Source organism: Cavia porcellus, unplaced genomic scaffold, assembly GCF_034190915.1.
Source record: "Cavia porcellus strain 051 isolate PalLab524CR breed Dunkin Hartley unplaced genomic scaffold, mCavPor4.1 scaffold_1, whole genome shotgun sequence".
NCBI classification, from domain to species: domain Eukaryota; kingdom Metazoa; phylum Chordata; class Mammalia; order Rodentia; family Caviidae; genus Cavia; species Cavia porcellus.
The window spans coordinates 156,187,875-156,203,097 of NW_026947484.1; the positions used below are offsets into that span (position 1 = coordinate 156,187,875).

At 38.6% G+C, this 15,223-nt stretch overlaps 1 protein-coding gene across 3 annotated transcripts in view; it reads left to right on the plus strand.

The window, feature by feature from the left end:
• Erich3 (glutamate rich 3) overlaps positions 1-15,223 on the plus strand; it is a 102,164-nt gene that overhangs the window by 49,662 nt on the left and 37,279 nt on the right. For all 3 annotated transcript variants that reach the window (XM_013143102.3, XM_063258250.1, XM_063258245.1), the window contains 2 exons: positions 1,445-1,625; positions 9,244-9,430. In XM_013143102.3, the coding sequence (XP_012998556.2) occupies positions 1,445-1,625; positions 9,244-9,430 (368 nt within the window). The remainder of the gene's footprint in view (positions 1-1,444; positions 1,626-9,243; positions 9,431-15,223) is intronic.

The following is a 15,223-nucleotide window of genomic DNA, read 5'->3' on the forward strand; positions in this document are numbered from 1 at the left end:
AACAACTTGCTGTCTTGTGGGGTCGCATCAGTAGCCGTGCAAGATCATAAGCACCCCGTAGGGCATGGAGGAGATGTGAATGCCGAGGTTGAGGGAACCCTGTGCTTGTGCACTATTACAGAAACACTCCAGGCTAGAAATCAGAAGACACCGACCGGGACATTTTGGTCCATGTCAGTAACATGGAATATCATGTGGGTTCGTGAAGCAATTTTCAAAAGTCTATTAGGAATATGGTTTTGATATTAGAAATCACATCATTGATATTGGGTTTATTTATTTGTTTATGTGGTGGCACTGGAGAACCCATGGCCTTCACATTCCTATCCACTTTTTAATTATTTGTTTTTTAATTTTGAGACAGTACATTGTCCAAGCTGGGCTCCAACTTGCGATCCTGCGGCTTCTCACAATTTGGGATTGCAGGTGTGCTCCACAGGCCTGGCTGTAATACTGTTTTTTGTTCTTGAACAAAAATGTTCTTGTGGACCTGGATAATGGCAGGCAAATACCACATGTGATTCTTAATCCTCAGAGTGATCCCAGAATGAAAGCACCTGTACACACATTTTTGTTAGGTAGAATAAACCCAGGGGAGGATAAGCTGTCAGTGTTTGACTGTAAAGACAGCATTAAGTTCCAAAAATCACCGCTGTGCCATGAACAATATTGATTCAAACTGAAACAAAACGATGGTATTAATGTTAATGTTAAAAAATTCATTGGTTTGAATATTTGCTTGAGAACCAGTTCAACAAGCCAAAAGTAGTTTCCATCTAGCATCACTAACATTTTCTCTGTGTAGAAGACAAATACACAAATTGTGGACCCTGGAGTTATGACCAGCCTGAGATACAAACAACTTGGGTTATGATCAGCATTTTAGTTTTATCTTAGAACCAAAGTCTTGAGTCATGACCCTAATGCTGGCTGGTTGTGCTTCCAGAACTTCTAGGATATAGATTTAAGCCTTAAAGGGTTTTGAAGGAACATGATAACATCCTTTCCTGTACAAGGTTAAATGAGAAATCCTGGGCTAGTGTCTCTCTCAGGACACCGAAATCTGCCTGTGTATAGGAGAGAGACTTTGAAGGCTGGGTAGAGAAGCTGGAGCCTCCAATTGACAGCTTGAGTTACAACCAATCCTCAGGAACGAATTGAGTTCCTAAGTCAAGAGTCCCCTGAACTTAAAAAATGACAAACTTTCTCTAAATCCCCAGCATTTAAAGACACAAAGCCAAAATCCATGTTAGAGCTGTTTAGAGGCATCTATTTTGCTAAGGACTTGACTTTTGGGGCTCCATGAAATTGATACTTTGTACAGATTTTTAAAAGCTATTTACATAAAACTGGCCATTTTTATTTTATTGTAATGTCATATGAGACTAAAAGACACTCTGATTAGAAGGTGATCACTAATAGGCCTCTTTTGTGTCTTTTCTAGGATTCAGGAAGAATTTACAAAACATCACTGCACAGTAATGCAGCTATTACAATGATCTATTTGGGGAAAAATGTGCACCTATCTTATGATGATCCATATTTTCGAGATGAAATCAAAGTTTATCAGCAGCACTGTGGTGGAGAAAACCTGTGTGTGTACAAAGGCAAACTGCTTGAAAAAGGTACATGTGCAAGTTGGATTTCTCCTAATTGCTTGGGGTCAATGTCATAGATAAACTGTTGCTGATAATAGTATCAAAATGACTTCAATCACTTTATAAAATTATGCATCTCCAGGGGTTTATAAACCAGCTGCCTGAAAGTAAATCTAGATTTACTTCCCCATGATTGGAATTGAAGCAGCAATTACTCTTGCAGATTGTGGAAGAAGAAATTTGGAGTGATTTAGCTGGGTAACACATTAATTTTGGGATAGAGATAGATATCTTTAAAATATTGCCCAAATAGGCTGTCCCTCAAATTACAAGGTAACTATTTGGCTTTCCACAGTGAATTATATGATACATTATTCTAAGATAAAAATAACAGATTGGAAATTTGTTGTTTAGAGGTGTGTTGAAGTAAAATCACAAATCCAATAAACTCCAGGGTGAATCACGCCTAAGTGAGTTGGTGCAAAATTTGGCTAAATGACCCTTTAGTATATTTCTTCTGTTGTTTGATTGTAAATCTGTGTCAGAAAAAGAGATCATTTTTACATACAATATAAGTTATGCATATTTACTCTAGCATTTTTATTCAAGATTTAGTTGCATTGAGCACTGGTGAAAAGAAAACACATTTATGGTGTTTTAGTCATTATTTCCTTGCTTAAGAAGCTCTGTTGAGAGAGTAGTATTTTGAGTAATCATAAGTAATATTTGGGAAATCTTGACATAGACATAGGCATTAAGGAAGGAGACCTAAGGAAGGAGACCAGAACACACATGGAAGAAAAATGACCATCAATGAAAAATATTTCACACCCTAAATATAAAACTGTAACTACATATCTAGGAATTACATATTGTAAACCTCCTCATCTACAGGAGTAAACAGGAGAACGCTGGTTTTAACTTAAACTAAAACATGATGCCCAATTACTCTAGGAGCAATTTCTTTCAATCTTGTATGAGATTTCTTTTGTCTCATCTTGTCAAGGCATCTCAGAATTTATTGCCTCCTAGATGGGAAAAAGGGTGGACTCCTGCATTGGTGTGGGTCCCCGAGGTCACATATCCAGAGCAGGAGCTGTGTCCTTGATGAGGTACAGGACCTGGCTCGGGTGCATCAGCCCCAGGTAGCTCCTCTCCGCACTTTAATAATGCGAGAGGTGTGGAGCTCCTAATGAGTTTGGTAAAGATAGCAATGTAATGCATACACTTGTTTTTTGAAAGATTACAATTCAGCTCTCAATTTAGGAGAATTATTGAAACTGACAGTGAAAACCGTCCTGGGTCTTAGATAATGCTGCATTCAATGAGATACATCTACAGTATGCATTTGGCTGCTGGAAAAGTAGTAGATGCAAATGAAAAGAAGAAGCCATAGCTAAATGACTTTTTTGGTAGAGGACATACTCTGTGATAAGAGTGCGAAAGCTAAGCGGGTGTGAGGAGGGAGGCATGCACATCTCTCCTGGGATTTTTTTGCAATGGCTTGGGAAATTCTTGAACACTAGCATGGACTGGAGACTTAAACATCTGAATCTTGTCCATATGATAATTTTGTCTCAGCTTGCCCTTGATTGCTAGGAAAGTAATTGTTCAAAATTGAAAATTTGGGTGGCTTGGCATTGTCTTGAGGTTCAGCCATCTTAGCAGTTCAGCTGAGCTGAAAACAATCTGCCCTTTTGACAAATCAAAGTGTGCTCAATTCAGTGAAACATGAGTAGGTTTTTAGAAGACTTCGGTTTTAAGCAAAGGACCTTTATCATATTCTTGGAAGAGGAAACTCATTAAAATGTGGCAGTTGCTAAATGATCTTGCACTTTTATTAAAAATAGCAATAAAATTATTTAAGAATGCAGCAAGCCATTTTGTATTACCAAAGGAATTGATCTTGTCTGTGGGAGGGAGATTTTAGAGCCCAAGCAAAGGCTGACTGCCTCCTCTGTATACATATGAAATGACTGAATATTTTTACCACTTGTAAAGAGTATAGTTTCTTTCCAGATATTTTTATTTGCCATATTTATCTTTATGATGGAAACAAAACTTTGGCCTCTTGTCTTTTTATAGCTTTCCATCCTTGTCCTTCTGTGACTGCTTTTGTGAATCTCCTTAAAATGATTGCATTGCCTGTGTTTGTGTATTCCCCATTACTCCTTGGCAGAGAAGTGCCTTCACTCTGGAACCCACACACGCATCCTTGCACTATTAGTTCTTTCGTCTGCAGTTCTCTCTCTCTAGTTCAAATTTTACCCTTTTAAGACTTGCAAGGCTTCAAGGCTGTCTCAGCTGACTTCTATCCATCTTATCCCACGAGCACATGACTCTTAATCTATCCTCCAAACTGGATCATTTCCTTATATTCTGTCTCAGACTTACTAGTTTTTCATTACTTGTTATACTGGGTTGAATATCTTAATTTCTAAAAAGAGTTTTGTTGAGTTGCAAATTAAACGCCCTAAAAGGAGTCCATTGTTTGTGATTCCTCTGATTTGTACATGGTGGTATTTATTTATTTAATTATTATTTATTTTGTAGTGAAAATTAAGTTTATTCCCCTGCATTAAAACATTTACATATGGTCATACATATTTCTTAAGTGTATCCTGTGGTTTCTGTTTTCCTCCTTTATTTCTGTTGGTCCCTGTTAGCAGTAATCCTGGAGAGTTGGGATGCACACATAAAACATCTTGCTTCTTTTTGGATCCCTTTCTCTCACCTCCCTTCCACCTTCTACCATCTCTTTTCCGTTTTCCTTCTGCACTGATCTCTCTCTGTTTCATTCTCTCTTTTATTTTGTTATTTAATTTATTTGTATTTTGAGTTTCTTGTATAAGAGAAACCATATGATATGTTAAGTTTGTGTCTGGTTTATTTTACTTAACATGTTCTCAAGGCACATCCATTTTCCTACAGATTGATTTTTGAATCAGTTTTGAATTGTGTAAATTTTATAGTCATCTCCCCATCACAGACCAGTGTAGGAATATCCCCCACATATCCAGAAGTTTCTGTATGTCGCTGGCAGTCTGTCCTTACCCTCACAGCCAACTGCAGGCAGCCACTGATCTACTTTGTGTACTAACACACTTTATTTTCTAAACACAGCTTCTGGACACTTCCTGTAAATGCAGTCATACAACATTTGGTATTTCAGGTCTTAATTTGAGAATTATGTATTTGCATTGCACTGATAAGATCAAGAAGTTTCAGATTTTGTATTTCAGATTTTTAGATCAGAAATGCTCAGCAATGTAAATTCTTATGTAAATATCCCAACCTTAAAATTGTTTGAAATCTTGTCCACCCATACATTTCAGGTAAAGAATATCAACCTGCACAAATCATTTGTCACTCTCCTAATATTGCGAATATGTGCCACAGCATAGTTTTTTTTTTTTTTTTTTTTTTAACATTTTCCTCAGTTGTCAGACATTTCTATCGTTTCTTGTTTGGGACTATTAAAAACAATGCCATTATGAGCATACATGTAAAATTTTTGCATACACATATGTTGTCATTTCTCTTGACTAGGTCCCTAGAAATGGTTTTGATTTTTTTTTTTTTTTGAGTATAGGTCACATTTTCAAATATCTCTTGATATTTTGGTGAGAAAAGATTTTAGATAATGTATTATAGACTGTAACACAGGAACTAGGGATTATAGCTTCTGAAGTTTTCCTTTTGAGAGTTTTTTATTCTTTTTTCTTTCCGAGGGAGGATTTGTAGCTGTTGTTAACTTAAGCAAAATAAATTTATGAAATCCATTTCCTATCACCATGATGTAAAGCTATCGAAGTTTCGGTTAGATTTTTGAAAAGGTATTTGTATGTTTTAGGCTAAACTCTATGATTTCAGTTTGGTGGTCATCCAATGATTTGTCAACCATCCTGGTGCACAAGGCCTTTGCCTTACAGAGGCTCTGTTTTGGGGATATTAGTTTCTTAGGGCTGACTGTACCCATCTCCCCCCAGTTGTGGCTTAAAGCAACAAAAATTGGTCTCTCACAGATTTGAGACAATACAAATAAACTGAAGGTGTTGATGGGCTCAAGCATCTTGAAGGGTCATTCTTTTTTTGACTTTCAGAAATGGGAGGGGAAAGGAAGAGGAAGTAAAAGAGAATCCAGATGCAGTATTTCTATATATCAGTCCGCCACAGGAATGTGTTTATGTATTATAAACATTTAATTAACAAAAATTAATAATAAAATATTTAAAAATTTATACTTTTACTTTATAAAGTAAAAAAGACAAAATATAGTTCAGTCAGGAACAAGAACAGAAAGAGGGTATTTAGAAGTCTTAAAAACTGTGACTATATTAATACTTTTATTTAACAAAGATGTAATTCTAGATATTAATAACAAAAGTTATGGAGGAAATAAGCTTTTAAAAATCTACATTACTTATTTTATGAAGGTGAATTCTAGATAAGCATATATAAACACACTTAATATACACATTTAGAAGTGTGAAATTACCTGACAATGCAGTAGGTTAAACTTTTATTTAGTAATTTCAGTAAAGTGTAAGAACCTTAGAGCATGGGAGGTTATTTTAGTAGTGATATTCTCTTCTCTTCTTCTAAGGGCAGCAGTTATTGGATTTAGGGTAAAATTTAAATCTAGGATGATCTCATCTTGATTTCTCACTAATTCTGTCCATGAAGAGCCTGTTCTGAACCAGGTTGCATCTGAGCTTCTGAGTAGCTTGGGATTTCCATGGTGTCGGGGTCCATACAAAGTGCAGATGACTTACAAGTCAGTTCCATCTGTTATTTTCCACCAGGTTCTTTGTGCTTCCTCTGTGCAGAGAAGAAGCCCTAGACAGCTTGGGAACGTAAGAGTTGGGTAGACTTCTTACATCCCTGTGAGCTGGAATATGTGGAGAGCATATGGAAAGCCACAACAGCTGCCTGATTGCTTCCATCTCCTCACTAAATTTTGGATTTGTCCACTGGCCAGTGGTTGGCTGTAATTAGACCTCCAGTCTTAGGGAACTTCAGCCTTCCTTGTTAGTTTAGCTTCCAGATTACAGCTTATTACTGGAGAAACCACAAGCCTGGGTTTTTACATCTTTTCCCTCAATCAAGTCAGCCCCATCGACAGGGAAGCTGCTGGCTATTTATGTCCTGTCTTACCTAATTAGAATGACTGTGAACCCCTAGAAGAAGAGTTCTTCAGAGTCTTAGTTTTTACCTAAAGTTCAGTTATTTTTCGTGAGTTAAATGCTGCTTATAACTGGTTTTAAGTCTTCGGTTCATTTCCAAAGCCACATTTTTAAGGGGAGAAGATTTGGTGACCTTATTGCAGAACTCTGCCACATTAATTTTACCTTTCTCACTAAATTATGGCTTCTTTGAGAAGAAGCCACATCTGATATTTTTCTAGTATTTTTGTTTTTCTCCAGTGCCTGAAACAGTGCCACCCTCTGTCAGGAAATAACGAATAATGACATTTTACAAATATTATAAGGTGCTTGCTAGCAGTGTGTACTATATAACCCTTAACACTGCTCTGTAAAGTGGGGAGACTGGGGCTCCACCCCAAATCTCCCAGTGTATAGATGGGAATTCTGAAATGAAACAAATCTGAGTGACTTACCATGGCATGCATCACTAAGTGAAGAACTAGAAAATGAACCAAACCCTCTGGAGTCAGGACTCAGAGACGTCACAGTACTTCAAAATGCAACATTACAAAATAAACAGCAAAAGGAGCAAGGTGAGGGTATAATTTCTTATGTAATTCATTCAAACAGTAAAGAACAAAATGAGGTTCTGCAGTGTCCTGTATGTGCTACACACACATCCAACAGAAAAGCAGGCACATCTAGGAGTTGATTTCTGTGCCTGCTTTTGACATTGCCTTGAGTACATTTTCTTCCTGGCTGGGTGCTCAGGAATTGCCAAGCACATGCTGCAGGGGAATGGGTTATATTGTGTGGTAGCAGAGTTGAAGTTTCTACAGTAAAGTAAAAGAAATGAAACATGCTTTCTAGTTATCACTTGAGGAGTCAGTTTATCATTAAAACAAGCAGACTTCAAAAACTTACTGTGTGTTAGGGTCCCCAGATACTAACTTCTCAGTTTTTTCCTAATTTGTTTAATTTTGCATCCCAAATACTGAGGTCTAAATCTTTAGAATAACTTATATCTTATTTAGACATCGTTAGGGATATAATGTGACATTATTTTAGTATTTCTAGATGATGGTGAAATAGATTACAATAATGGACTGTTTACCAGATGGGGAGACCTCAGTTCCCATTGTTCTGGGTCCCGGGTAAACTAAGATGAGTTAAATCCATCTTCAGCTCTCGTGGATTTCACAACCATACAAAAGGGCAAATATCTAGATTAGGATTTCCCAGTGGGTTCCCAGGGCCAGTAGCATCAGTCTTTGCTGGACGTTCCTTAGATAAGCAAGTTCATTCACCCCAGACATATTGCATCAGAAACTCCAGTGTGAGGCTTAGGGAAATATATTCTAACAAGCCCTCTAGGTGATCCTGGAACACATTAAAGTTTGAAAACTCCAGATGCAACCATATTTTCATAAGCTGCAGTACCTGCACCATTAGAAATGAGTGCAGAGTGGAGAGGTGAAACTTGTTTACTGTATTACTGGTAGAAGCAGAGCCGTCTGCTAAAGGGATTATTAAGGAGCAGGCTTTTGAATGATTCTGTAGAAAACAGGGTTGGGTAAGATTTTTGTCGAAAAGAGTTATAAGGATTTGGAATAACTAAAAACTATCAATCACAAGCATTATTCTTAATTTATTGGTAGGATGTTTGTGTGGGTGGGCAAAGAAAAAGAGGCACAAAGCCAAACAATTGAATGTGGCTTAGAGATGGTATAACTCTGCTTCCTTTACATATACGTATATTAGGATATTTAAAATCACAACTAGAAATACAATTTTTTTAAAAAAAGTACTAATCTCATGACAACACTTTATCATCATGTATTTTGTCAGTATACCTAGCATAGCAAGATAGAGGCATGGGATTTAAGGAGATGTTTGTATTCCAATACTAACTCTCACACTTACAGTGTAATAGTTAGTAAATTACTGGATTCCTCTAATTCTTAAACTCCTTATCTAGAAATTGTCCACAGATCTATTTCTAGTTCAAGTCACTGTTGAAAAACCATACACCTAAGATAATCTAGCATAGTACCTGAAAGTAACATGTGCTCATGTTAAGAAACCATTGTTTTATTACAAATCAGAATTTTATGAAGACTAGGGGTATTTATTACATGTAAAAATAATAGAATGGTTATTAAAATCAATTTTTATTGGAACATTTTTTGCTGTACATAATGACCATATTCATCTTAGGGAATTTATGCCTATACATAATATATTCTTTTCTTCCCCATTCCCTTCCCCTCCCTTCAAACCTTCTTCCTCCCCCATTTACAAAATTTAGTTTCCACTGTTTTCTTCTATACTTTTTAAAATCCTTGTTCCCTAACCAAATGGCTTCGGATGCTTAAATGTCTTCAAAAGATGATTTAATGCCTAATACTATATTTATCCAAAAGAAAATGTAAGGTAGTCATTAGTCCAAAGTCAACTGTTTTCACTGATTGTTTTTTTTTTTTTTTTTTTCATCCCAGAGACCTTTCAGTTCATTTCCAAAAGACACTATGGCTTCCCCTTCAGCCTCACCTTTTTTGTGAATGGCATGCAGGTGAACAGGTTGAGCTCCTGCTGTGAATACAAGCATCGGAAAGGCTCCAGGCTTGGAGGTAGACGGAGTTACTTTGGGTTTGTGAGCGTGGAGAAAGCCTCTCCTTGCTACAAGTAAGGAAACACTTTTCCTCTGGCGGAGGGCAGGTTTGCCTGCCTTTTTCTTCTGCTCTTACTCATGCGTTTATTAGTGCAATCTGTTAAGCAATATCAGAATGTATGAGTTTAGATGACCTGGGATAAATGATGTGCACTACAACCCTGAGTATTTGTATTTAAATTATAAGCTATCACCCAGATCTCCAGATATCTTATATCACAGAGGTAAGTAAATGTTGGGGTCCTTTTAAATCATCTCTGTTTATCTCCATTTCCGTGTGCTACTTCAATTCTGTCTCTGAAGTAAGCAAATAGAAGTTTGCCTTTGGGTTTTTGTTTTGCTTTTAATTAGTACTCTAAGTGATTTAGAGCTGGGCCCCAGCCCCGTGCCATGTGCCGTGTGCCGTGTGCTGTGTGCCGTGTGCCATGTGCCCAGAATCTACCTGTGTGACTGGACATCACGCAGGTTGTACATCTGAGAGCTGTGCCTGCATCGTGCTGTGGCCCAGTTTCATGCTCTTCCCCTTCATCCCTTTGTCTACACCTCAGGCAGAACAAGGGCTAGTGTTGAATGCTGTTTCTCAGTTTTCATGTCGGACATTCTGCTTGACATCAGAAGTTTTACCTGCAGGCTTTCTGTCATTTTTTCTGAAAATGTTCCTGGAAAATTGACAAGTTGCCAAGCTAGAACACGAGAATGAACCAACTAAAGTACATGCGAACCTGGAACTTATTTTAATAAGGAAAGGGAAGATAACATACTAATAAAGTAATTAATATAAGTCAGAGGGTGAGGGGGTTATGGGGAATAAGGAGGCTGTGCACCAGAGCAGGTGCTGTCTTATGTAGGAGAGTGAGGTAACATCTCTCTGAGAAAAAATACCTTCTTCACAGAGACCAGAAATAAAAAGTCTTTTCCTCCAAATAGCTTTTCCAGGAGAGAAAAACATATCCGAGAGCAAGAGGGAAGTGCACACTGGGGGTGTCTTAGCTGGCCTAGAAAGAGCCAAAATGAGGACTAGAGCAATGACAGGAGAGGAAGTCAGAGAAGCAGAGGGGCCACACTGCGCAGAAGTCGTGAGGTGCTGACTTAGACTTTTGTTCTGAAAAGGACGGGGGCACTGATCACAGGATACAACAATGATTCCTGTGGGGAAACATAAACCAGGGAATAGGGGAACGGAAACTGCTTTTATCCAGGGAAGAGACAGGGTAGGAATAGAAGTGATTGGGTTCAACGTGTCCTTTAAGGGTAAAGCCTGCAGTATTTACTGGTGGGTGATGCAGGGCATGAGGGGAAGAGCAAAGTCAAAGGTGGACTCAAGCAACTACTCTAGCTGCAGAACCGGCAGGAGGTCCAGGAAATGCACTTAAGAGGGGGTTGTGGGAGATGCCACTGTGGGATGGTAGTGGTGGAATGAAGTAGTTTGGGTCTGGGATTCATGTGATTTGTACTTAGAGATGATGTTTAAAGTCATGGACTCAAACGAAGCTGTTTGAGGGAAGTCGGGAGAAGCCAACATGAAAAGAAAAGGCAGTTTTTAGAAAGAGACTGATATTTTGGAAATGAACAAAACAGCTGAAGAATAAAAAGTTGACTAACTGATCAAATGTGTGGATAGGTTAGGTAGGATGAAGACCGGAGATGGACCATTGATTTGATGATGCGTCACTTCTTGTGATCTCAAGACAAGTTATCACAGTGAAATTAACTTGATTGGGATGGGTTTGAGGGACAGCTGGAGAAGGAAATAATTAAAGGCAGAGAATATAGACAGATTTTAAAAGAGGTTTGCTTTAAATAATAGTTAATGGGTGATAACCTAGGAGGGAATATTACATAGGTTCAAAAATCTTTTTACTTTTGATGGTGGAGTATTATAGCATGTTTTATGCTAATAGATAGGAGTAATATCCTACTAGAAAGAAAAGACTGATGAAGAATGACATAAAGAGGGAAACTACTGTGATGACAGTGCTCATGTTTAGTAGAGAGGAGGGGCTTGCATGGAGGTATAAGCCCTAACATGAGGAAGGATGTTCTTCCAAGGTAGCAGGGATAGAAATCAGATGCCATGTAGGGAAGACAGAGAGGAAGATGGTGGATGTGCTAGGACCAACTACAAGTTACTTTCAGGTTGATTCTCTTTTTCAAAAAGAGAATGACATTTTTCAGCTGAGTTTAAGAGGAGAAGTTGGAAGTTTTAGGAGAGAGAACAGGTGTGAAGCAGTCATCCTGAGAAGGGAAGAGAGTGGCCTAGGGCCATGCATCTGCGCCCAGCTATATTGAGGGCCCTGGATTCCTTTCATCTCCAATTCATATGCTTTCTCCTTGTTTGTGGGCAAGTCATTTAACACAGTTCTGTTTAACTCCCAGGAGCTTATATATGATCATCCATGTGCAAATACATTGCATTCTTTGGGAGTTGCTGTATAAATCAAAGATGTAAATTTTTAGCCCTGAGCATTTTGTGTGGTTTAATAATCAGTACCCAGATCTGACTGATGACATCTGCTCTCTAACTCAACACCTCCTAGCTGCTGTATATTTTTCCTCTGATTTCAGTACTGGGTCCCATCTACATTCTTTCTGCTTTCTTACTTTCTAATTGCTTACATTTCAAATAATATCAAAATGGCTTTGATTTTAAAGAACATTGGGCCAAGGATACAGCTTAGTAGCAAAGTGCCTGCCTGGTAGGGGTGAGGTCCTGAGTTTGATTTACGGTACCAAAGCAAAACAAAACAAGAATAGTAAGTTCTACTACCCTCAATTAAGGTATGCAATTCTTCAAGGAGTTTTCAGGTTTTGCTGTTGTTGTTAGCTTCAAAATCTTTTTCTTCTGATGTCATCTGTTAGGGATCAAGGCGATGTCTTTGAATATCTCTATTTTACAGCAGGTCAAAGTCAGTTCAGGCTGACTTAAATCAGCAGCCTTGGGTGGCCCAACTGCCCCGAGACTATCCCAGTTGTTCCAGAGCCACCAACACTGCAGAATTCCCTTGACAGCTGGGAACTACCACTAAGGGAACAGGGTCACTTGTATTGTGTATCATTTGTTTTGCTATATCCAGAATGGTACTTTTAGTTACCGTAGGGAGGGTGCAATAATTCCTCCATCTTGTTGAAAATGAAATTTTAATTCATTACAAAATGCTGATCCCTGAAACTTTTCCAGTGTGAAAAAGGAGGGCATGGTAAAATGAAACATTTGGGAGATTTATTTATAAAAATGATTAGGAATTACCTGCTTTAAAGTCCCCAGAGCAGAAGGACAGTGAGTGGTGGTCACTTCCAAAGCATGAAGGTTCCACATCTGTCCTTGACCCTCAAGCCCCGGGTCTGTCTGAAGAGGCACAGTTCCTACTTCCCATTGCCAGAGGGAATCATGGGAAGAAGAAATCACCAAATCAGGAGAACACAGGCTGCTTTCAGCTTCAGTAATCAGAATCAACACCTCAAATTATGCTCTGAAGTCAAATAGGTAGTCAGTGACGAGGGGAGCACAGATGTTAGTCACTTTGTTTGTCCAATTCCCTTCAGCAGATGGGCAATAAAGAGTCTGTGCATGCAACAGGGAGACATCAGAGCCTTTACATAGTCACAACATAAACTAAAAGTAACAGTGTATCAGAGGCTCCACATCAATGGATGTCGGGTTGCTACTGCAAAGGGGAGAGAAGCTGGAACAGAAGGCCAGGCTAGTAATCGTGTTCTGTGAAGTTGTATGACACCTTCATTCCAAAGAAAGCTCTGTGCTAAGCACCACATCATCCCTGTCTTGAAATATTTATCATGCTTAATAGGGGTGAGGTGAGTAGAGTTTTATTATCTTATACTTTATAGCCTGGTAGGTTGAGTGCAAATCCTTCTAGCTTTATGAAGAAATGTGAAGTGCTATCACACAGTTCTTATATTTGCTTGTTGGGAGAATTTATTAAAATCAATTCCTGTGCTAGTTGAAATCTGGAGATGCTGAAAGTCAGTGAAATCTTCAGTTTAAGAGATTGCCACTGGATTTGATTCGGTTTGAGGAATTTTTCAGATTTTAGTATTATTTCAATTTCCTGAACTGACAAGTATTGACTGCATTATGATTCTTTCTCACCTGTCTATTATAAATAACTTCTCACCTGTCTGTTATAAATAACTCAGCTCTCCATAGTTGCCTAGCATGGAGAAAGAGGGACTGTAGCGTTCTCAGGAGGCAGAAATAGGGAGTCTGAAATGTTCCAGACATGTTTTCCAGTCAGGGATTGTCTCCAGGCCTTGGTGGTGTTCTCCAGGTTGTGTTAGAGTCTGGTGTGACAGTGTGAGTACTTTCGTAGGTGGTCAGCCCAGTGGTGTGACATTTGTCTGTGTGCCTGGTCACCCAGGGGCCTCCCCCCGCCAGCAGAGCTATGCTCCTGTGTGAGGTGACCTGGCGTCCCTTGCCATCAGCAGCCTGAATAGTGACCTTGAGCAAGCCATGGAAGCTTTTCAGCCTCAGTGATGGTAATCATGGCTAATTTATTGATCTGTGGGGTAATGAATCCCTTAAGATACTGCACATACAGTACTTAGCAAAGAGAATGATGTAGAGGGAGTGTTTAGCAATCCACCAACATACTTACATTAAAATCCAAATTCTCCCTGTTGCAATTCTTGGTTTGATGTCAACTTGAGAGAAATAAAAGTTTCAGAAGACAGTTTGCTTGCTTTCCTTTTGTTATAACTGATAAAAACTTTTTAAACGTCATGACACATGAGATCATCTGGCTGGTCCACCAGTTTTGACTTGGAATGACACTCTGACTTGTATAAATTGTTGCCATTTTCCAAAAACAAAACCTTGTTCCCTGCAAAAATCACCAGAAGATTGCAGTACAGTTTCTAAAAGACCATTCTAAAAGCAATAATAGCAGTTCTATTGAAGTAAGCATGTAGACTTTTCAGCTATTTACTTAAAGGGCACAACAATAACAAAATACCAATCATGTCTATCTAGAATCAACCTTGTGTTTGTGTATTTTGTTCTATCATTGGAATAATAAATTAGCACAGATTGAATGGCATCTTCTTCTTTTTTTTCAGGAGAGGGGATCAAGCTCTCACACAAACATTCTACCACTGAACTCTATCCTCAGCTTGCTTCTGATTATTTTTAGGTTTTTAAGCCTGAATACTCTTTTGTTACATAATTCTCATTTACATTCTTGCATTACTATCTATTGATCTTCGTATCAATCCATGTATCTATCATATAGATATATAAGGTATGACAAAATACAGCAAATGTTTAAATCTTTAAAAAAGTTATTACAGTGAAAGAAACATTGCCTTTAGTCCCTGTCAAAATATCCCCCTTGCTTCAAACACACGTATCCCATCACTCTTGCCACTTTCTGAGGCAGTTCCATAGGTCGTCTTTTGTGTTATGGATTATAAACTGGTGGTCAACTTAACGCCAGCTGAATTAAATCAGCATGGTGCTGAGTGTAGATGCTCCATTTGAGGAAAGTTGCCAGCATAAATAGAGACATAGAGAGGAAGAGCTAGGCATTATGGGTTTCTCTAAGTGTTGCTGTTTGAGCTGCTGGTTCTCCTGGAGGAGCTCGTCATGACTAGCCTCCCCAGTGTGAGTTTGACCATAGTCATCGGAGGAGCTCCAGACCTTGTTGGTGAGAGTGGCTGTGGTTCACTTTGGGGGAGCTCTGGTCTTTACATCGAGCATCGCTTCCTGGCTCCAGAGAGGAAGACTTGTGCCGTTTAATCTCTAGAACAAACTTGTCATGCTAGCTATCTGGCATGTACTTGATTATTCTTAT